This window comes from Lepidochelys olivacea, assembly GCF_965140295.1.
Source record: "Lepidochelys olivacea isolate rLepOli2 genome assembly, chromosome: 2".
Classification (NCBI taxonomy): Eukaryota; Metazoa; Chordata; order Testudines; family Cheloniidae; genus Lepidochelys; species Lepidochelys olivacea.
The window spans coordinates 110,560,606-110,584,098 of NC_140412.1; the positions used below are offsets into that span (position 1 = coordinate 110,560,606).

At 38.2% G+C, this 23,493-nt stretch overlaps 2 protein-coding genes across 4 annotated transcripts in view; one reads left to right on the plus strand and one right to left on the minus strand.

Moving 5' to 3' along the window:
• DEK (DEK proto-oncogene) overlaps nt 1-17,788 on the plus strand; it is a 32,836-nt gene extending 15,048 nt beyond the window's left edge. Inside the window, exons 6-11 of one of the 2 annotated variants that reach the window (XM_084621456.1) lie at nt 3,173-3,293; nt 7,496-7,684; nt 12,016-12,151; nt 12,637-12,791; nt 13,917-13,985; nt 16,353-17,787. In XM_084621456.1, coding sequence (XP_084477582.1) covers nt 3,173-3,293; nt 7,496-7,684; nt 12,016-12,151; nt 12,637-12,791; nt 13,917-13,985; nt 16,353-16,364 — 682 coding nt within the window. In that variant the 3' untranslated portion in view covers nt 16,365-17,787. Of the gene's footprint in view, nt 1-3,172; nt 3,294-7,495; nt 7,685-12,015; nt 12,152-12,636; nt 12,792-13,916; nt 13,986-16,352 lie in introns of both variants that reach the window. The other variant, XM_084621457.1, reaches the window with a different exon arrangement.
• KDM1B (lysine demethylase 1B) overlaps nt 13,992-23,493 on the minus strand; it is a 45,018-nt gene continuing 35,516 nt past the window's right edge. Inside the window, exons 21-23 of one of the 2 annotated variants that reach the window (XM_084621455.1) lie at nt 22,566-22,718; nt 21,265-21,392; nt 13,992-15,085 (exon numbers count right to left, since the gene is read on the minus strand). In XM_084621455.1, the coding sequence (XP_084477581.1) occupies nt 21,309-21,392; nt 22,566-22,718 (237 nt within the window). In that variant the 3' untranslated portion in view covers nt 13,992-15,085; nt 21,265-21,308. Of the gene's footprint in view, nt 15,086-18,613; nt 21,393-22,565; nt 22,719-23,493 lie in introns of those variants that run through there. The other variant, XM_084621454.1, reaches the window with a different exon arrangement.

The following is a 23,493-nucleotide window of genomic DNA, read 5'->3' on the forward strand; positions in this document are numbered from 1 at the left end:
ACACCAGAGTGGCTTGAACTTCATGTAGAAGGCTTTAAATAATTTCCTCTTGTATTTTATGTAATCTCTGGATGTTAGCAAATGTCTACCAAGAAGCAGAACAGCCATCCTTAGTTTTCTGTATCTCTGATCTTCCTTTTGCTGTACCACTTGTAAATGCTGGGTTTGGACAATGCAGCCCCCACATTTCTAGGTCTAGTTGGCCCCAGTGGTCTCCACTCCACCTAATTACTTCACAAGGAATGGCAAGACTCCTGTGGGTAGCATGTTGCTCTGACCAGTGAGAAACTCGGATTTAATTCCCAAGGTTAAGTAAAATGCTTTGAGGGCACCACATGCAACTCATGACAAGGGGTACACCTATATTGTGCACTGGCCCTTATAGTTGAGCAAGGAACTCCTTTGGCTTGAAAGGGAATCCTCATTCATCCTTCTGCGTCTGAATGAGGAAGTCATTTTGAGGGCTAAAAAAATATTTCTCATTATCTGCATATTTAATTGCAGCCTTATTCATTTCAAATGTATGCCAAGACTTGAAAAGATATGCAAATAAGAACAGTAGCTGCATCTTTCTGCTGGAAATGTAACTGTAAAATAATTAATTTTTAGCACTTAAATTTGTAATTAACTCCTGTTAAGAATGGGAGAAGTTCACACCTACTTTGTGCTGCTATTTCAGTCTGGTTTCAAATTCAAGACAATTTACTGGCTTACATTTTGAAGTTAGTTATGGCAAGTGGAAAGAGCAAGCAGACTTTTTAAATTTAAAGTTTTGCCCTTCAGTCTGCTGAAAATCAGTGGAAGGACTCCCAGAACTTGCAGAGTTTTGTTCTCTCTCTCTCTCTATTCCTAGTTCCCTAGGACACGAAGATTTCCAGGAGTTTAATTTTAAAAGTTAGTACTTATCAAATATTCATAGACCTACATAACAAATCATGGCAAACTATCTAAAGATGAAAATCTTAATCTTTAACAGGTTGAGTTGAAGAACATTTGCATTACCCTTGATATGCAAAATATTATAGGGTATACTTAAATACTTTTGCATATTCAGACTCATAACTAATATGAAAAGCAGCTGATGTACGTTTGATCTGCTGTGCTAATCCTCTTCAACAAAATTTCCATGTTAATTCTTAAAATCTTCCTTCTCTGCAAAAGCAATTGCACATATGTTGTTTTAGGTCTTAGTACATCTGACTATCTGTTTGCTTTACTGCTTTTTGCCCCCTTCAGCACTGAAGAGTCTATACATATAACACTGTGGGGAAATTCTGCTGTAGTATTAATTACATTCTGACTGCAGGACTAAACTCTGCCTTCCGTACATCTTTGCAACCTCACTATTTTCAACAGGGTTGGACAAGCATAACTGAGTACAATATTTGGTCTGCAGAATTTCTTATGGTGAAGAAGAGTAAAACGGAAAGAATGAGCTTGAGCTTCAAACAGAATATTGAGTTTGACAGTACAAGCAACTGGAATTTTTACTTATAAGCTTAACTTGATATGGAAGGTACTGATACAAGCATAGAATCCCTCAGTGACCTCTTCATAATACAACTGCACTTTAATACTTGCACCCTACCAAACATTATTTTATCCAGAGATACCTCTTCCAGTGCAGTATAAACACTTATATGGAGTTATGTAATTCATAAGTAATGTGGAAGTTTTGCATGAAAGCAACCCTTGTTTACACGTATTCAGAATAATTTCATAGCAGACCATTTAAACCCATGTTGATGAAATATTTGGCAATATGTTGTTGAGGTTTTTGATCATACCACGAAAGGCTCTAATGTGATGCATAGCAACAGTAACATTGCTTATTGCCATAGAAGCCTTCATCAGTTTTCCAACTTTTGTGAGGCTAAAAAAATCAACACTAATGCAACAAGAAGTGTATTTACGCCATATCTACTCATGTTTTCCTTATCAGTACAGCATATCAACTAGAGAACTTAAGTCAACCCTTTCATAAATATACTTCTCTTTAGCCCTGTAGTAATAGCTTAGAGCAGGGGAAGTCAGTGGGTGTACCGGGGACCAAATTTGGACCTTGACAAAAAATAGATTATCCCTGGTTTAGAAGTATTGGTAGTAGCCCCAACACCCAAACTCTTAGAATTCTCTCAGCAGTAGTAATTAGGTGCATATGTGTATCTACTTACCATCTTGTCTAGCGGGTGAAGGATTTGGAATGAATGTTGCAAAGGCAGCAACAGACACTTTCTGTTGTCTCTCCCAATATGATCTAGCCATGGTCTGTTCTTGGCTGTCATCCAAAACTCAGTAAGTATTGTGGGAAATAATACTGTTTTTCCTGTTACCTTAAGGACTTTGGGAGCCAAATTAAAGGGACCTTGTTAGGTTCAAAGAAATTCTCGGCTCAAATCTATCTTCATTGGGTATTACTCTTCTCTTTGCTCATCTTGTACAATGAAGCTAGAACAATGAATTTCACTTTGGTTATTTTGCATTAATCTAGTTGCAGTTTCTGGATACAAAATTTCATTCACCACTATGTTTTAAAAAGGCAAAACATTTCGTTTCTGATCCTGCAAACCCTAAATTGTAACATGACACCCAGCTCTAGTTTCCCTTTATCCAAAACTGCTGATCAAGTAGACGATGTGTCCCAGCGTCTATCCATGCCCCAAATATACAGTAACTACTAGATGGCTGGATGGAAAGGCAGGAGCAACCAGAAGAAATAGTAGAGGCTAAAATATTAGCATTTTTGGTGGGGTTGCCTGCAAGGTTGTGTTTAAATAAGTCATGTTCACCAGACTTGTCCTGGAGTGGATAACTTCAAATCTGGGGGAAAAAAAGTTATTTACATTGTAACTAGGGAGACTTTTCTGAGGGAACTGCTGCTTATATTGTAGGTGTATTTATATCCCACAGTATATAGCTTTGAGTTGGGTTTAGGGAAATTGTTGAGAAGGGAGACTTACTTTCATTGATTCTTGATGCTGACCTATTGTATGTAACTGTGTTTGTAAGCATCTACAGATAGGTACAGATGCAAATAGGAGTACTTAAATTGCCTACACCTGCATGTGTTTGTAGGATCAATGTCTAACCAAAAGTGTCTCAAACTCTCAATACTTAAATGTTGACTTTTTTAAATAACCTGTTAAGATAATTGAATTTTGTTTCTGCTCAGATTCAGGAATGCCATGTTGAAAAGTATCTGCGAGGTCCTTGATTTGGAAAGATCGGGAGTTAATAATGAACTGGTTACCAGAATCTTAAACTTCTTAATGCATCCAAAACCTTCAGGCAAGGTGAGGCACAATTTTATTATACTTATTCATTGTTATGATTTCAACTTGGGGTGGGATGTGGGCAGAAAAAAACAATGGGGACATACAATGTTGCCTTAAGCGGTTTGCTCCCCCTTCCAGATATGCTTCTGCTACCATAGCTAAGTATGCGGGTGGCTCCTCGAAAGTGAATGTCTTTCTAAATCTGCTCCCGCGGTGACTCAGTGTAGCTGACCATAGCAGATCACATGTATAGGGCTGCAGGCTTAGGCAGAAGCCACAAGCTTGATCTTCTGTTCTCTTTTCCCATCATGCTCAGCTAGGCTGCAAAAGCATATGTATCCAGCTCATGGAGTTACCAGTGGACATCTCTACCCAAGCAGCATGTAGTCTTTTTGCTTTGAGGAACAAAAAGGGAGCTGTGAAATGTGAGCCAAAAAGAAAAAAAATAGAAATGAGGTGAGGGAAGGGAGGAAGATGAAAATGGACAGAAAAAGGGTGGCAACTGTATCAGGGAATGGTATGAGGGCTCATTGTAGGTGGAAACACCTTTCAACCCATTCATCACACAGTGGGGAGGGGAAGGGGGGGATCACCAGATCACAGCTTTATTGGAACTGGAGTGTGTAACAATGCATTAAAACCAGCTACACAAAATAATTAATTAGGCTCCTGTATTCCACCTTATTTTTTTTTAACCTAAGAGCAATACAGAAATGGTCAAAAGCTGTCATTGCTTATCAAAATTCCTTTTATCATAATTGCTACAAATGTGAAGTCGTATACAGAAGTGAATAAGGAATGTCTCTGTCTATGCTGCTTTTTTTGTTTGGGGAAGCAACCCAGACATCCATTTCTGTCAACACTTAACTTATTGAAGTGCTCTTCTACCCTGGAAAGTTATCCTCATTGGGGAGTTAATGTTTGTGTCTCTATAGTTTCTTCATAAACTGAGCAAATTAAACCTATCTTCTAATAGCTTCCAGACCTATAAGTCAGTCTAGGTTCTTTCCTTCTCATGCATCATCTCCAGTAATAATAATAATCTGCTTTGAGTTACTTTTGTGCAGTTACACGGAAGGCTTTTAAAAGAAACATGGACTCCCCTGATGCCATTTTCAAAGTTGCTTTTCCAGGGTAGAAGCACTAGAAGAGATTATAAGTTAAATAAGGAGAGACTACTTGAGTGTCCCATACAGAGATGTTTGTTATTTAAAGCAGAAAATATGGAGCTCTTCCTAATAAACTTTAAATGACCATGTTTTTAGTCTTCAAAGACAAGTGTCTTTTGACAATTGGAGAGGTTAATCTAAAATGAAGCAGACATCACTAAAATGTACTGTGTGTACTTTCAGCCTCACAATGCTCAACTTTAGAGGGCTGCATATTAATGGGGATCAAAATTTTTCCCCTCCCCTGTTGACATCTTTCTACACACATCATCACCTGTTAAATGAGCTGATTGGTGTCATTGTGTTAGCAGGCATTGTGAAGTTTGGTTTTAGTCTTAACAGTGAGAACAAAAACGCAACAATAACTGAAGTTGGGCTTTTGTAGAATTATGGCTGAGGAATTAAATGAACTTTGCCTCAGTTTGTGTGGGGGAGAAATATGTATAGGTAAAATATGTATCTGGAGTTTTGTCCAACTTGAGGAACTTCCATTATATAGCCAACATTTATTGCTGTTTGCATGTGATTCTACAGTGTAGATCAGTGTTTCTCTTAACCTTTCCTGACTACTGTACCCCTTACAGGAGGCTGATTTGTCTTGCATACCCCCAAGTTTCACCTTACTTAAAAGCTACTGGTTTACAAAATCAGACATAAAAAGACAGAAGTGTCACAATACACTATTACTGAAAAATTGCTTACTTTCTTTCTTTTACCATATAATCATAAAATAAATCATGACCCCCAGGTTGAGAAACACTGATATAGAATGTAAAGCAGTACAAACAAGTCATTTACTGTATGAAACTTTAGTTTTGTACTGACTTCAGTAGTGCTTTTCCTGTAGCCTGTTGTAAAACTAGGCAAATATGTAGATGAGTTGATGTGTCCTCTGGAAGACTTCAGCATACCCCCAGGAGAACATATACACCTGGTTGAGAAACACTAATGTAGATTATTGGATGGACATATTTGGAGAAACGTGTAGGTGGTAAAATAACTTACAGCAACACCCATCAAAGTAGCTTCACCAAACATAAGCTCTAAAACTGTTCACATTAGGCAGCAACAGTAACCCTTTCTTATGGAATACAGATGTTTACCTAAACCAGGGGTGGGCAAACTTTTTGGCCTGAGGGCCACATCTGGGAGGGGAAATTGCATGCAGGGCCATGAATGTAGGGCTGGGGCAGGGGGTTGGAGTGCGGGAGGGGTGCGGTGTGCAGGAAGGGGCTCAGGGCAGGGGGTTGGGGTGCAGGAGGGGTGTGGGGTGTGGCAGGGACTTAGGGCAGGGTGTTAAGGTGCAGGAGGGGTGTGGCAGGGGGCTCTGGGTTGGGGTGCAGGAGGGGTTTGGGGTGCAGGCTCCGGCCCAGTGCCGCTTACCTTGAGCAGCTCCAGGGTGACAGCGGCGTGCAGTGGGGCTAGGGCCGCTCCCGGAAGCTGCTGGCACCATGTCCCTGCAGCCCCTGGGGGAGAGGGGGACAGAGGGCTCTGTGTGCTGCCCTCACCTGCAGGTACCTCCCCCAAAGCTCCCATTGGTGGCGGTTCCTCGTTCCCAGCCAATGGGAGCTGTGGGGGGCGGTGCCTGCAGGCAAGGGCAGCACATGGAGCCCTCTGTCTTCCTTCCCCCGCCCTCCCCGGGGCCGCAGGGCTGTGGTGCTGGCCACTTTCAGGAGTGGCACGGGGCCAGAGCAGGCAGGGATCCTGCTTTAGCCCCACGGGGGTGGCAATCCCGTGGGCCAGATCCAAAGCCCTGACGGGCCGTAGATTGTCCACCTCTGACCTAAACCCATCAGGCAAAGCTCTATCTAAAAATGAAGATTACATAATACTCTGAAAGCTATTAAATGCTGACCAGACTGCCAGAAGGAAAATTGTTTGATTAGGGGACCATCTACTGAATGTGTTCATCTCTGGCTCTCATAATGCTTATATGAGCACTTAAAGAGTCAAGTCACGTGAGGTGGCAATTCTTTATTGGACCAACCCCTGTTAGTGTGAGAGACAAGATTTTGATCTTACACAAAGTTCTTCTTCAAGTCTGGGAAATGTAGTCAGTGTCACAGTTAAATACTGTCAGCAGAACGCTTACAGGATTCTTTGTTATTTTTGTGACTCAAGGGGAGAGGCAGCCTTTAATGCCAATTCACAATTAGTCTAGGGATTTCGATTATAACCAATATTTAGATTCGCATTTAAATCAGCTGGAAGTTCAATGTAGCAAATGAAGTGCAGGTATGTTGTGCTTATATTAACCCCCTTCTAAGGCAAGAGGGTTGTCTCAGTCTGTATTAGCTGAGGCTTCAGAATGGTTTTCAACGATAGTTCTAAAATACAGTACACTATATACCTTTCTCACCTCCAGAATGAGCCAGTATGCTTGGTAATGTCTCTACTGGCAAGAAAAAGATGAGGCATTTTTTAATATGATTGGCAGAAAAAAATTAGACAATAGGCATCTAGACATTTTTGTTAGGGTGGAGACTCTGAAAGAATCCAGGGTGCCCTTGTCAAAAATGTTTGTATTTCTAAATAATGGAGCAATACTTAAGATTAAGATTCTCAGCTTTTTAGATCTGAAAAGATAAGCCTCTAACTTGAGTCCATTTTTGAGATAATGGGTTGAAGTGATTGGAGGGCAACATGTTCATCCACAATGAATGACAGTGTCTTTTTTGGGGGATAGGGAGGAAATAGACACAACAAACTATAAACTCAGCGTCCACCTGATTTCCCCCATACCACAGACACTGACAACTATGTGGCTACAATTTTAATTGTTTCATTGTGCCCTAAATTGTGATTTTGTCATGAACTTAAATAAAACAATCCCTTGAATTTTTTTAAAGTAGTGTAAACTCTTCACTTTAAAATGACGGTCCCTAGTAACGGGCATCTGGTGGTTGCCAAAAGCACATACTTTTAAGTTTTATGGGTCAGTGGTGGCTCTACCCCTGCTTATTCTTGATTCATATGACTTGACTGAAATTGAAATTTAAAAAATTATTAAATTTTTTTACTCTTTTAAACCCATACTTTTATCTTAAACAGCCATTGCCAAAGTCCAAAAAAACACCCAGCAAAGGCGGCAAAAAAGAACGCAGTAGCTCAGGAACTGCACGAAAAGTAAAACACACCAAATGTCCTGAGATTTTGTCGGATGAATCTAGTAGTGAGGAGGAGGATGAAAAGAAAGAGAAAGCTGAATCTTCTGAAGAAGATAAAGAGAGTGAAGAGGAGGTAAATATAACAAAACTTCATTTTCAGGAAAGAAGTATGAGTTTGTCTTGCTTAGTTTGTAACTAACTGGCTACATTACTGGAAGGGGGTTTCAATATAGTGTTATTGTTTTGGTGGTGGGTTTTTTTTAAAGGTGGAAAGTAAGCTTTAGTTAGTGGAAAGGATTGCTTCACATGTGGACAACTTGAGACAAAAATTCATAAGGTACTACACTATACATCAGGAAGACCTGACTTCTTCCAGTGTCAGAAATATGGTGTGATCCAAGAACTAAAACTTTGAGGGATGAAGAAACAGAAATCAGAGGACCTGGTTCTGATCTCAGATGCTTGTGAGTCTTGTAAAATCAGTTGCTGCATGTGATGGACTTTTTTTAAACATCTCTAACAAGCAGTGCAGCCAAGAGCTGAAATTTAAGCATTGCCTTTCTTATATCTCCTGGTGACATTTTCTAGTAAAACACCATTGCTTTTTGACTAGGGATTACTTTTAGTGAGCTACAGTTGAAGTAAGAATTGTAGAATTCAGTAAGTAAAGTCACTTCTACCTATCTAGCACTGGTCTTGGGACATCAGTTCCCAGATTCTTGTGTAGTTCTTTGGTGGTCCCTCAAATATTTATTAGTACAAAACTAAGCAACCTTAAATGGTTTTCTGCAGATTTTCAAGAGGTGATAGTCCCACTACACTCAATTTTCTACTCCTTTTTGTTTGTTCGTTCTTTTCAGAACCTTATTTTTCCATAAACTTAATTTTTTTTTCTTCAAACACTAGCATTTTTCCTCATACATTCACAGCTTGAGCTTCCCCTCATCCCTTTCTTCCCCCGTTCTCACAAAAGTTACAAAATGTGGAGTGGCAATACAAGCATCTTCATATTGACTCAACCCTATACTATACCAGTGAAGAGACTTCAGGCTTCGTATCCTTTTACATCTTGATCTCTTAGATGAGATCGTTTATTACCTGCAGTTATGGCTGTGGGTTTTGTGATGTGGACGTGTCCAATTCACTAATTACAGGACTGAGACCAGCATTTCATATAAGCCACTGAACTACAGGTTGTGATAAAACGTCAGCCACTATTGACCTGGGCTGCACTTCCACTTATGATTTACAAGTGTGGTAGGCCATATATTTGAATTGTCTGAGCTATGGAAGGTAGTTAATCGTGAAAACTTTTTGTTGGAAGGCAAATTCGTGTAACTTCAAAACGAAAATGTCATAAAACGCCAAATGATATTTCACCACCATTCTCCATAAAACAAGATTGGAACCACACATTCTTAACTTGCCATTTCTTGGTGGTACTCACAGCTGGTGAGTTGAAAGAGGACTAGAGTATTAAAAGCTAATTTTATATTTTGTTCATCTGTTCACCAGTACAGTCTTTCTGCTGTGAGGAGAGGAATCTGGCTCTCTGTGTCAGGAGTCTTCTTTAGAAATCCTTTTTCCAAGAGCTCAGCTGCCTATAAAAGATAGGTAAGCCCCACTCACCTCAGTTTTTTGCCTTTCTTCAAGAGGTAGGAGGTAAACCCTCTGTTCCTTCCGAGCTGTCAGGTAAAACCTGAAAACTTTTAGATGTCTGACACTCCTAAGGAGTGTTTACAGACCCACCTCAGAGGGACTATAATGTTAGAGAACTTCAAAGGAAACTTGATTAGTTCGTGGAAAAACTACCCTGCTCTTAAAACATTCTACCTCTTATGCCCTGTACAGGCAATTCTCCTGACTGAGGGTCTTAAAGGAAAAGTTTCAGCAAACCAAGGGCTTGTGTACATTTAAAATGCTGACAGAGGGGTTCTCATTTCAGCACAGGTAATCCACCTCCCCGACAGGCTGTCTACACTGGGGTTTAACTGGATAGATTTAACTGGATTTTTCACACCCCTGAGCGATGTTATACCGACATAATTTCATATTGTAGACCAGACCCAAGTAAACTCACTCAAGTTATCCCAAATTCCATGAAGGTTCAGACCAGAGTTGTCCGAACAGTGAGAAGTCAGACACTTAATTTACAATCAACTTGAAGATCAAACTTTCACAGACAATCTATAGATGAATATCTGTAGGCTATAATGTATGAAGTTATTGAAAATAAATTGAAATTATGAACCTGCTTGGAACAGAAGCTTATTGACAACTGAAAACTGGATGTCTCTTTAGCTCAGTTGTGGCAAATGGCAAAAGGTAGGCAAGAACTGCCTATATATTTAAAACAGCAAAAATTATTATTTTTTTGCCATGTGCTTAACAGTCCTTCAGCAACAGCACAATAAAAACTAGCTAGACAGCCCTCATTTAGTTAGGCTATTCTGCTCTCTGTTGAGCTATCTGTTGGAGTCGTGGGTGCGGAATGCTTGGGACAGATGCAAACACCTGCATGCTTCTCTTGATTGAGATTCCAAAAAGACAGCTTCTTAGAATTAAGGATTCAAAGACAATTTTTGGCCTCGGAAAAGCCAACAGCTCTGAAGCAGAAAGCTGGATTCTAGTCTGACTGGGGCACCAACACAATTAACTAAGTTTTATGGGTTGCACAAGTGTAAATGAAAGTAGTTACTGGTAATGTGAGTCAAAATCCAATTTGGGTTTTTTTTCATGTCAAATTGTTTTGCACTATTTACTAGTTACGATTTACAGGACTTAAGCACATGCTTAACTTTTGACTTTTCCTTTTGAGAAATTCCCAAGTTCTTATTTTTTGCAGTATCATTTGATGCTAAACAGTGTTGTGGAGTTCCATGCTTGCCTCAGTAACTTTCAGAGGAAGTTTCTAGGGCTGGCAGTTAAACAGACTCTGATCCTGTAGACTTAAATACGTTTAACTTGTGTAAATAAAGCAAATATGTCTAGTTTATGTATCCTGTATCTTCTATTTATCAGTTGATTTTGACTTCATCAAATATGTTGTAGTTTGTCTATTTTTAAAGCATCATAACTGAGCCAGTTGTGTGCATTCATTAATGTAGTTCACTTCTACTAGTAAAAATTCACCCATGTGTAATAGTTAGAGGCCATGCAGCCATACTTCTGCCTGACTGAAGGGATGCTAAGTTGCAGTATTGTGGGCAAGGATGGAAACTAAAACTAGATTGTTTATAGAATACCATGGTTTGCTTGTTCAGTTTTAATCAGACTCTCAAGGGTTCTGTTGTAGGGCAAATGGTGCCTAGGGTATTCTAGAAATCAGATGACATAGCAGTCAGTTATTGGTGCTCCGCTAAAATAAACTGACTAAAGTTTTGGGATGATAAAACTGACAAAATAAAAGGAAGGTAAGTAGAACATTGTGGAAGGGATAAGAGTTGGCATTCTGTTAGTAGTGGATTGCTTTCTAGGTGCACCTCTGCTTATTTTTGGCAGACTGGAGCAATTATGCGTACTTCTGGTTTTGTCTTAAAGGATAGTCGCTACTTATAGGAAAAACAGAATCTGCTTTGGAATAGTTATTGATGGGACACTATTGTATTAAGTGTAATTCTACTCTAAAATTATTTAAAATGGCACCTTTTAATTCCAGTGTCTATCATTTATTGTGAACTGATCCCATATGTCACACTTTCTAACTGCCATACCTACAAATGTAATCAGGACTCTTTCCTTCTGGTGATTCGTCACCAATAAAATATTTTGTACACCAAATTAGATCCTCAGTTACACCCATACAATCTTGTTTAAGACTAATGGGGTTGTGCAGGTATGGGGGGTTGAAACTTGGCTGGCAAAAGCTTTATTACTTATGATGCTATGTGAGCACGAAAAAATGTAACTTTCATAATTTTCCAAGGTGGAATGAGTCCTGGGTATGTTTATAGGATTGGCGGTTAGAAAATGCATCTTGCTTCATGGATAAATTCAGGTTACAATAATCATTGAACCCTCTGCCATTGTAGTCCCTTTTCAGAGTAGAATTTCACTTTAACCAGGCCTATGAAGATACCTGCCTCCTGGGGAAAAAAATGCTCTCTAATAACATCAGACATAATTATGAATGGAGATACTTAGTACAATCACCCATAAGGCTAGAAAAAGTTCCAGCTGTTTGTTAAAACAGTCAAGAATTTGATTGTCTTGGTTTGAGCTCCAGCGTTTATGCAAAATTAAAATCTAATCTTGAAGAGTCCAGATTTTAACTTCACAGTACCTATGCATTTTCCTCACTACCATCCACTATAGTACACAGCTATAAATAGCCAGTATTTCACATCTGAATGTAATAATTCAGTTTGCAATGACATGTTTCTCACACCCATGTAGCATATTGGTGGGGATTGAGAGCTGTTGTGCTAGAAGTCAGGATTCAATCCATTCTTTTCTCTCCTACAGCAACCTAAGAAAGCATCTAAAAAAGAAAAACCTAAACAGAAGATGCCTTCTAAAAACAAGAAAGCTGTGAAAAGTGCTAATGTCAAGAAAGCAGATAGCAGCACTACAAAGAAGAATCAGAACAGTTCAAAAAAAGGTAAAGGTTTTAGTCTTGTTTTCACTGTGTTGCTTAATTTAGAAGATGAGTCTTAACCTTAACTGTGCAGCAAAACATTGCATACTTTTTATTGCTTCTCTGATGTAGAAATCACAAGTTTGTTTTGCTAATTTAGATTTGAAATAGCAGGATGAGACCCCCTCTCTGCTGGGGGGCCTTGGCAAGATCTTTAACAGGACCTGTAGAGTGATTTAACAGAATCTTATAACCTGGTCTGCAGCCATACTTCAGCCTGATTGATGGGAGAAGCTGAATTGCAGTATTCTGGGTTAGGGCAGAAATTAATACTAGATAGTTTTAAACACTTGGTATTTTATAAACAAAATCAGCAAAACATGATCTGTCAGATTGTCAAGGAATAATGTGGGACAGGGTGGGACATAATTGTCCTGTGTTCTTTTCTGGAGGAAGGAAGCAGCAGGGAGATGTCAAACATTTGAATTCTAATAAAGTAAATCTTCCAGATTTAGAAAGTGAGTCTGAGGATAGTTCAGATGATGAACCTTTAATTAAAAAGTTGAAGAAACCACCTACAGATGAAGATCTTAAGGAAACTGTCAAGAAGTTATTGGCCAATGCAAATTTGGAGGAAGTCACAATGAAACAGATTTGCAAAGAGGTATGTATAAAAATTCTACAGCTTTTGTTTAAAGTTTTGTTTAAAAACTAACTTTGATATTCCTAATTTTGTTTTGTAAATTGTAAATGTGTGAAAATGTAAATATTTCATATACTAATTATACTCAAAGAAATGTGTGAATGTCTAAAGCTGTACCACTTAAGGCTTTGATCTTGAACTAGGCTGCATTGAATCTTGTCAGCACTTTGCTAGAAAGCCTCAGGGTGCTAGAGGTTAACAGAGGGTTAACACTTCCCCTCAGCCTCCTCTACCCCACACATCTACCTGGCTGTTTTGTGAATTTAGTCTTCGTTTGCTTTTTGTCAAAATGCATAAAATAAAACACATTTGAGTCAAAGTATTTTTTGACTTGCCCAAAATTTTGTTTTCAGCTGGACCTGAAACTAAACTTTTTTTAAATTTTTCAGAATTGCCAGCAAGTCAAAAAATCCATTATTTGCCAGTTTAGTGATCATCTCTCTCCCATCCCCCCCCCCCATATTTGGCTACTGCTAGTGGTAAAACAGTATCTGTTTTTAAAAACAGTACTGTCAAAAGGACCCAAAACTGTACTTACTGTGGACCTGGTCTTTGTTCTTTTAGTCTCTTTCATACTTACGGGGAATGCAGCTGCCGGTCTAGAGTAGTGGTTCTCAACATGTGGTCTGTGAAAGCCTTAAACTGAAAAGATTTCAGTGTGCTCTCGCTCTGTGTGTGTGTAAAAAAAAAAAAAAACTTCATGGGGTCCACATCTCTATTTAAAATTTCTTAGGGGTCCACAGATGAGAAAAGGTTGAGAACCACTGGTCCAGAGGATACAACACACCCACTGGTAAACAGCATGAATTGCTTGACTCCAGGGTATTCTGTCACCCACATGTTGTGCTTTATTAATATGAAAACTAACTCCTGTTATTAAAAATAACTGCTACACAAACTTTCAAAAACTGAGTTTAGGCAAAATGAGGGAAATAAAAGGTTTGACTCTTCAAATGACATTGTACAACTTACATTTGGATTCTACAGCTCCAGCTCCTCTGCACTAAAATCATGAAGTTAATGTTCTGAAAACTAAAAGTAACAGACTTCTCACTCACACTAGCTCTTTTTTATTGCTTGCTTTAGGTATATGAAAATTATCCCAGTTATGACTTGTCTGAAAGAAAAGATTTCATCAAAAAGACAGTTAAAGAGGTAAACTTATCTGAAAAAGTAAATGGTATATTTTTAAACATCAGAGGTTGGAACACTATATAATACTAAGTATCAGAGGGGTAGCCATGTTAGTCTGGATCTGTAAAAGCAGCAGAGAGTCCTGTGGCACCTTATAGACTAACAGACGTATTGGAGCATAAGCTTTCGTGGGTGAATACCCACTTCGTCGGACGAATGTAGTGGAAATTTCCAGAGGCAGGTATAAATATGCAAGCAAGAATCAGGCTCGGGATAATGAGGTTAGTTCAATCAGGGAGGATGAGGACCTTTTCTAGCAGTTGAGGTGTGAACACCAGGGGAGGAGAAACTGCTTTTGTAGTTGGCTAGCCATTCACAGTCTTCATTTAATCCTGAGTTGATGGTGTCAAATTCGCAAATGAACTGAAGCTCAGCAATTTCTCTTTGAAGTCTGGTCCTGAAGTTTTTTTGCTGCAGGATGGCTACCTTTCAATCTGCTATTGTGTGTCCAGGGAGGTTGAAGTGTTCTCCTACAGGATTTTGCATATTGCCATTCCTAATATCTGATTTGTGTCCATTTATCCTTTTACAAAGGGACTGTCCAGTTTGGACAATGTACATAGCAGAGGGGCATTGCTGGCACATGATGGCATCTATTACATTGGTGGACGTGCAGGTGAATGAATCAGTGATGATGTGACTGATCTGGTTAGGTCCTGTGATGGTGTCGCTGGTGTAGATATGTGTGGGCAGAGTTGGCATCGAGGTTTGTTGCATGGATTGGTTCCTGAGTTAGTTACTCTGCTGTGGTGTGTAGTTGCTGGTGAGAATATGCTTCAGGTTGTCTGTGGACAAGGATTGGCCTGACTCCTAAGGCCTGTGAAAGTGAGGGATCGCTGTCCAGGATGGGTTGTAGATCAGTGATGATGCGTTGGAGAGGTTTTAGCTGAGGACTGTATGTGATGGCCAGTGGAGTTCTGTTGGTTCTTTCTTGGGCTTGTCTTGCAGCAGGAGGCTTCTGGGTACACGTCTGGCTCTGTTGATCTGTTTCCTTATTTCCTCGTATGGGTATCATAGTTTTGAGAGTGCTTGGTGAAGATCTTGTAGGTGTTGGTCTCTGTCTGAGGGGTTGGAGCAAATATGGTTGTACTAGTACTAGTTTCAGAAAGCTTGGTTTTTTTGTATGGGAAGTGACCACAAACGTTTTTCAGGCCAACCTTGATTCAGGAGCTGGATCTTTGCCCTGTGCGCTCTTCATCTAAAAGCTGATAGTTTTTTTTCTTAACATTAGTCAAACCTGAATGCCACTCACATGTGGGTTCAGTAATTTTTTTATCTTTAGGAAATATGAGTTACTATTCAGGAAGAACTAAAATAGTAAAGCTACCATGGCCTCTATTAATCTAACTAGCATAATTAATGCACAGCTTTGAAAGGGCCAAATAATGGCCTAGGCTACACAGCAATTTAGGGATGCAAAGCACTGGCTACTTGCATCACAGGTAATAGCACAGGTAATACAGCGGGGAGGGATAGCTCAGTAGTTTGAGCTTTGGCCTGCTAAACCCAGGGTTGTGAGTTCAATCCTTGAGGGGGCCATTTAGGGATATGGGGCAAAAATTGGGGATTGGTCCTGCTTTGAGCAGGGGGTTGGACTAGATGACCTTCTGGGGTCCCTTCCAACCCTGATATTCTATGATTCTATGAGGAGAGAACACAAGCTGAGCTGCTCTGTTCCCTCTCCATGCAGCTGTGTGGGAGTGGAGAGAGAGCAGGCAGAGCCTTGGCTCAGCACATATCTCCAGTCACACACCTGGTTGGGAGAGTTATGATGCTGCCTTGAAGAGAGTACACTGCATCTGATGTAGACCCCATACTCCCTCCCTGCAGCAGTAGGGGAAACAGGAAGGAAACTGACTCCGTGAATTGCAGTCTTGCTTTCTTTAGCTGCTACAGCAACATGCCACCCTTAATGTAGAGCTCATGATCCAGTCTGTAGCTAGTAATGCTTAAGAATAATTTCAAGTGAATTCATTTTGCTACTCCCTAAAATAAAAAAGGGATGATGTAAGGGAACCAGTACTTGTTAGTCAGACTGCAGAAAAATTGTAAGTGAATGTCTCTTTTACTTCAAACCCTCTAATAAAAAAATAATGCATACACCTCAAATGTCGTGTATGCCAGCTAAAACACACTGGAATATTCTAACATGAGATGGTACTGAACAATTTGATTTGTGGTGGTACTCCCATGTAAATGGGATGGTTGAGAGAAGAGCATAATCATTTCTTAACTAGCATTTTTGTACCTGTTCTTGAACAGCCTTTATCTTAATGTTAGACTGGTATGGAATTGATTAAGGCTAAAGGAGAAACTGTCTCATTTCAGTTGATTTCATGATCTAATTTGACTGGAGGAAATGAAAACTGCTGACTTATGTTCCCATGGATTTGAAGATGATAGACACCAGCAAAAAGAATGTTTGTGATATATTATGTTTAGTCAGCGCTGATTCTGCGGACCGAGTATCAGTGTAAATTGCTTTGTGTACCTTTTTAATAATTGCATTTGATGCAGGTTTTAGTTAACTTGCTTACTTTTTTTTGCATGGCAATAAATGTTCCCTTTTTATAGTTTTGTACATTTTGAATTGCTTTGTAGTAGTAGATTCATTAAGACATCATAGCTTTTAATGTGCTTTAATACCTTGCATAATTTTTTTTAAGACTCAAGTAGGATAAAAGTTTGTGTTCGCATACATACATGCAGAAATTGTCTGGAATATTGCAGTATTGGGTTATAGAAATATTTGAATGCATATTCTGAAGATCAGTCATGCTAGTGTTTATATTCTGATTTACATGCTATAAATTCAGAATGCTCAATCTACATTACTGTCTTGCATGTGTATGCACTGAGAACCATCAAAGCATGGTAACTAATTGGCAGATATTATTTTTGTACTTTTAAAGACTGTATATAAAGTTATTGCAGATTTCTGTTGTGCAAATCAGTTTTTTAAATCTCTAGTTATCTTAGGACTTACGACATGTCAGTGTTCAGCAGTGATGCTGGGATGAAAAGTGGGAAGCTCCATAAAAGTTTAAACAAAAGAGTTGAAGTTTTACTGTTTGTCCAATCTTGCCTTGTAAGGAAGATTCGCCTGTAATTTTATACTTAAGCTTTTCAGTGTTTAACTTTATATAAAAGGCTACAGCTGTATTTGTTCCAATGGCTTGACCTAATACATTAATAAAGTTCAAAGCGAAGGCTATAGGGGGAAAAGTAATTGACTTGATAATGCTTATTTGGGTGTTGGACTCTGTGGCCAAAACTTTCAGAAGTGGGTGCCTAAAGTGATGAACACCTGGCAGGCTTAACAACTGAAAATCATGCCCCAAATCTAGGAGCCCAAGCAGGATAGTACTTAATCATTTACTTAAGTGCTATTCTGAATAGGAATAGTTTTCTAAATTCAAGCATAAATATGGTTTATGGTACTCTAGAATCACATGTCAAACTTTGGCCAACTGCTTTTGGTTCAAAGTGGAAATTTTCATGTAAGTTGTTTTTGCCCACCATATTATATCTTTGTGCTATTATAGAAAGTCACTTATAATTTATGTAAAATACTAACACAGGCCAAACAAAAAGTGTTGCTATCAATGCTATGAAAAACAAATCCTCTAATGACTCCAGTATTCAAGAGCAAAACATTTTTAAAATTTTAGTATTCTATGTTTGCAAAATTAGGAGTCAGATTATTTAAATTCTGAAAATGTTCAGCTAGTCAGGATGTTAATTAACCTTTACCTTTTTATGATTTCTTTGCATGTAATCCTTTCTTTAAAAAGGCTGAATGTTTGTTTTGTACTCAATAAATGTCTTTCAGAAAAACTTAAATCAATTTTGATATTCACTTACCTGTACAGTAAAACTCTACAGCCACAGATGTGCACTTAATCATCTAGAGAAAACTCTGGAAAAGGTTTCTGTGCTTTAGAGGTGTGATCTGTGCCATAACATGTCCTGCCATCAAAATATGACTACAACAAATGACCGACCCCTTGTGCAATTGCTTTGAACAATCTTATCAACTTTAACAAAGGCATTTAAACAATTTCAAAATCCTGGTAAAGCAGTAAGTTACTTGTCACTGAATCTTGTTTTGTCCTTGGGTAGTACTACAATAGGTTATTTTTAAATTGTACTTCTAAAGCTTCTGTAAATAACACTCATGGCCAAGTCACCACCTTATTTGAATGAGGTGGACAAGATCAAAGTTACTGAATTTCTTCTCAAATGCTTTTCCTCATGTAGGAAAATGCTAATGAAAGCTAGAGTGCATAAGTGTTGACACTATGATTAACTCTACCCCACTGGTTCTCAACCAAGGGTATGGTCTAGGGGTGAAGCTTGTGTGTAGAGTATCATCTCTTGTCCCCACCACAGTCAGTGCTTGGTGAAGTGTTGTGTGATCCTTTGAAAGACGCTGGATCCATTATTGTACAGATAATAGAATCAGGACTTGCAATTCAGAGAGTTATAGAACAGCAACTATAAGATTCTACCTCTAGATATTAGTCAAGCATGTTGTCATGTTGCTCAGTATGTGCTTAGCATCAATTTCAAAAACAATGTGCAACATCCAGTGGACACTTTCCAGTTTTATTCTGCTGCCATAACAGTCACACAGAAGAGTTGAAGTGTAACAGATCATGCTCTGCCTTCAGACATTTTGGTCATATTTTAAACAAATTTACTTAAAGCCATTCTCCTGTTTATTTACAGGGAATAAACTGTACACAAGTTAGAAAAACTGGCATGCTTAATTAAATGACATAATTATTAGTCCCCAAGAACTTCTCCAGTGCTTTAAGTTGGGCCAATTCTGAGGCTCTTAACTTTTTAAGTCTTAAATAAGTATAAACAAAATGGAATAGTCTCATTTTATGCTTGTTTCTCCACATATGAAGTGTAGCACAAAACAGTTTAAATGCCTGATTAGTCCATAATAAATGTCTTATTACTTTGGTAAACAGTTTAAAATTTACCATATGCTCTGCATTTATTATCCCCCATTCTTGCCTTTTTAATGAGGCCTTAATTCAGCAAAGCATTTAAACATGTGCCCACTGTTAAGAATGTATATAAATTCCAATGCAGTTGTCAACAGGACTTGGGTCTATGCTTAAAGTTCAGCATGTACAGAAATGCTTTGCTGAAGAGGGATAGACTGGTGAATTGGGATCTAAGACACTAAGGATTAACTGAAAGGTCAGGCTCTTAACTGTTTCCATGTTATTACGAAGCTGATTGGAGCTTTGACCAAGGCCTGTAGATGTGGGCTGAAAACAGAATGTATATTCTGAGCTTGTACCAATGATTCTTTTATTTAACTCTGTTTCTAAGCTTCTTTCCTATTAAAATTTTGGTATCTTATCTAGTACATTGAGAGAGGCAGGGAGTTCTTCCTTTCACTTTTGCCCACTATGGACACTTTTCATTTCCTATTGAAATCTCTCTCACTTCCATTATAAATTGGTCTATAAAACATGGAATAATCAAAGTAGCAATGATTTAGCAAAATTTAAACCTTGATTACCATTTCTTCTACAAGCAAAGGATTTCAAGCCTTGCTCTCTAACCTTTAAGCCACTTACAATTTAGTACTTGAAGTATTTCAGAACTAGAGATATTAGCATTCTTTAGAGCAAAAAAAATTAGGAACACTTACACTTTCAGTCACATCCTCAGTTCAGTTTTAAAAAGCAGAATATTTAGCTGAAAAACAGATCTAGTTACATATAAACATCTTCAACCTTGTAAATTAAAGATTAAATAAAAATATTTAACATCTGAACATCACATCTACTCTAGAAAACAAATTAGGTATCGAAGAAGAGTAAAAAATTGTTTTTTCTTCAGCAGGCTTCTTTTCTAAAGGTAACCTTTCTGGAGTTAAGCACTGTAACTCAAGAAGACTTGCTTTGTCACACACACACAGCATTCTAGAGACTAAGAAAAATAATTAAGTGCTTATTTTCCTTCCAGAATCTCACACAACTCTGCAGTAACATCACAGGAGGAAAAAAGTGTTTTGGTTTTTTTTTTTTAATTTAAAACATTCTCCATTTACCCTGTTCTATGGGATGTTAAGGCAGGTGTGGATGCTGTGTGTTTTATTTCTTGCTGCCTTCCCCTGTGGGAAAAACTTAAGTATCTACTTATCTTTTACTGAATTACTCCAGAATCATTTTTTATAATACCTTCAAATAATAAACTAAATCAAAGTGCAAGCCACCTTATTTCAGCCCTTCATAAAAAGCATATTTTACCTCATTCATCTTCACCTATTTTAAATACAAAAGCTGAATGAGTCACTAATAACTTACACTCCCCTTTTATCCCCAATTAAGCTCTCATAATTATGTGTGTAAGTGATTCACCTACTCAGCTCAAATGAATTTGGAAGTTCACTTTCAAAGGAAAAACACCTAAACCCATACAATTTTTTGTGCTACCCTACTTGCATGATCAACACTGAGCAAACCTAAACTAACTCTTATCATAAAGATTATTCCTTTACAACTCTGAATATGCAGCACAGAGAACATTTCAGAGACATTTTTACTGTAACAAAAGCTTTTTTCCTTTTGAAAAATCCTTTAGCTTCAATAACCCTTTGATGATTGCACTATAAACTGTTCCAGCAGTTTTTATTTAAAAGGAACACATTTGAGATGCCAAAGCCTGACTGGTGGACAGTAAATACACTGAAAAAATGTCAGAAGAGGTTATTAGGAGTAGGGTAGATGTAACTGATTTTGTTCTCTCTTACAACCATCTCCATTGGCATTCCATGATTTGGCTTGTTTGTTCAAGTACTACTCTGATCATGATCAACCTGAGAACAAAATGAATTTAGGAGCTCCACCACTAAATAATCCACCATGCTCTAATACTGTATAGAAATCAATTGCTCTGTTCTGAACTTCTTCAATGCAGGTGGTTTACTACAATAGTGTGGGCTGAACCATATAGAAAAAGGCCTCACACAGCAGGCTCTGGTAGTAGACCTGTGTGCGCCACAGTAGCAAGAGACTCCAATGTCAGTGCTGACATGTTAATATCATCTTTGTTGGAAAAATGACATTAAGAAAAACTATGACTTCATGTAGCACCAGGGTTTGAAAGAAAAGGAAAGTTAAAGATGAAGATTTTATCTTCAGATACCATATACTGTTTTAAGTACCAATTGGGGGAATGATAGCAAAGGGGAAATTGAAGGAAGTCTTACCCACAGAAAACAATTAAAAAATATATAGACACAAATGTCAGTATTCAAAATGCTGCTATTTTGCTTGCTTCTCGAACGCCACTCAAGTAGGCTCCTGTAACGGTCTGTGGAAAGTGCCTGTTTGTGGCCTATAATAAAATAAAAATTGCATAATTTCTGAAACAGCTATAGAAGAACAAAAATAAAATTCTGCTCCAAAACAAAGTTCTGTGTAGTGCAAGAGTGTTTGATATATGCTTTTACACAGGTATTTTCAAACTATTAAATGCTCTCAAATTTTAAAAATAGCTTGTTAAAAAGATGAACCAAAGAAAAGCCTTTTAAAAAAAGGCAACAAGTACTGAATTTAGCAAAAAGGTAAACTCTGAAGTCATATATCCATTAAAGCAAAGAAATTGGACTCTTGGCAGAGGTAGTCATTTTTGCTAGTTTGGACATTACTTCAGAGAGGTTGTTCGTACACTTTTGTATATCAATACACAATAGTATCAATGGCATGAGTTTGTTACAGCTGCATTAGTGACCAATGGAGAAATAGTCAGTCAATTATGCAGTTCATCTGAACTGCAGTGGGCAATTATGAGTCTCAATCTATAATATGAACATGCATTTTGTCTTTATAAAATCAGCAATTGACCATATGTATCCAGATACAATTATGCAAAACATAACTACGATAAAGGGCATGCCTGGAGAGTCGTTTTTGAAGAACTACAATTTATCATTATTAACTACTTGAGACATTCCTCCATACATAGGCAGGGGCTTGTCTTTTAAAGAGCTTATTGCTCTTCTGTCTTCCATAGGGCAAGATGATAGTTACTGTACATCCCTAATGGAAAAACATGTCCACAGGGACTGAAGTCAGTTATATAAGTTATATCCACACCAGCGTAACAATTTTCCATTTTGCATCTTGTTTTGGGTATACATTTTGGTGCAGATTTTCAAAACTAGAGGCTCTGGCTCATATGGCTAAGCAGATTAAAACTACACACACTTCTGCAAAGAGAAGTTCAAATCACAATTACATCGAAAGCGTAAGTGGATTTTGTGGCCTCATCCTACTCTGCATTTATCCACTTCACAAAGCCACCCTTCAATTTGGTACAACTGGCAGTGCCAGCGCAAAACAAGCTAGGAAGTGCTGTACGTCAGAATCAAGGTGCATTGGCAAAGGGGATATTTACAAAATGTCTGTCCACTCTATATCTTTCTCTACCCAGCACTTAATCTCTTTTTTACAACAAATAAAAACTAAATTCTTGAACCAATTTTAGAATAATAATGAAGACATTTACCTCGCCAGCAAAGAAGATTGTTCCTTGAATGTCTTCAGCTATAACATCATAAGCCTCACCACTGCCACCTGTCTTTACAAAACTATATGCCATCTGGATCCAGGGATCTTTGTTCCATCGTGTAACGAAGTACTTTACTGGGTCTGGAACTTCCTGAATTATCAAGGAAATAAGTTATGCAGTATAATGGTGAGAGTTTATAGGAACCTCCAGTGAAGAATTATATTTGTTAAAATGCTTAACCTAATGTTTGAAATATTCAGGGTATACTCATGCAGCTTTGAACTTAGGAAATTTGAGAGTCTGCATAATACAAGGGTTGTAATGCTGCATACAGCTATATTTGGAGAAGAAACTCTTCTTCCCCCAGACGATATGCTTTGTATATTCTTCTGAACAGGTACAAGAAGCATCAGTTTACTAGTGATAACCTCAGGGTCAACATTACTATGCACAAAACTTTCTGCAACCAAGAGACTAAAGATCAACTTTGTGAAATAATGCTGAGATTTCTACAATAGTGGGGTACATCTTAGAAAGGACTCCTGGTGCAGCTTGTCTTTATAAACTGTAGTAACTGGTCCACCATGAAAGAAGTTTTACAGATAAGTTCTTCTGGTTGTATAAGATGGGGAGAAAACAGACTGGCATGGAGACCAAATATTAATTTGCCACCTGTAAGTTCTTGAGAGGTCAGAATAGCAAGTAGGTGAACTTTTAATATGAATATAATTTGTTATAACAGCTGCTCACTCAAGTATATTTTCTGAGGAACAACTGAAAACTCAGGATTTCTTTAAGTGAATCACTTAAAAGTTAGCTATCAGTGTTATTTCTGTTGAGGCCATTAGCCTCATCCTTGCTGGTGTCTGCCAGCTTCATTAAAATCTCTCCCATCTAAGGGGTGGGGGGCTGGAAGTAAGCATGG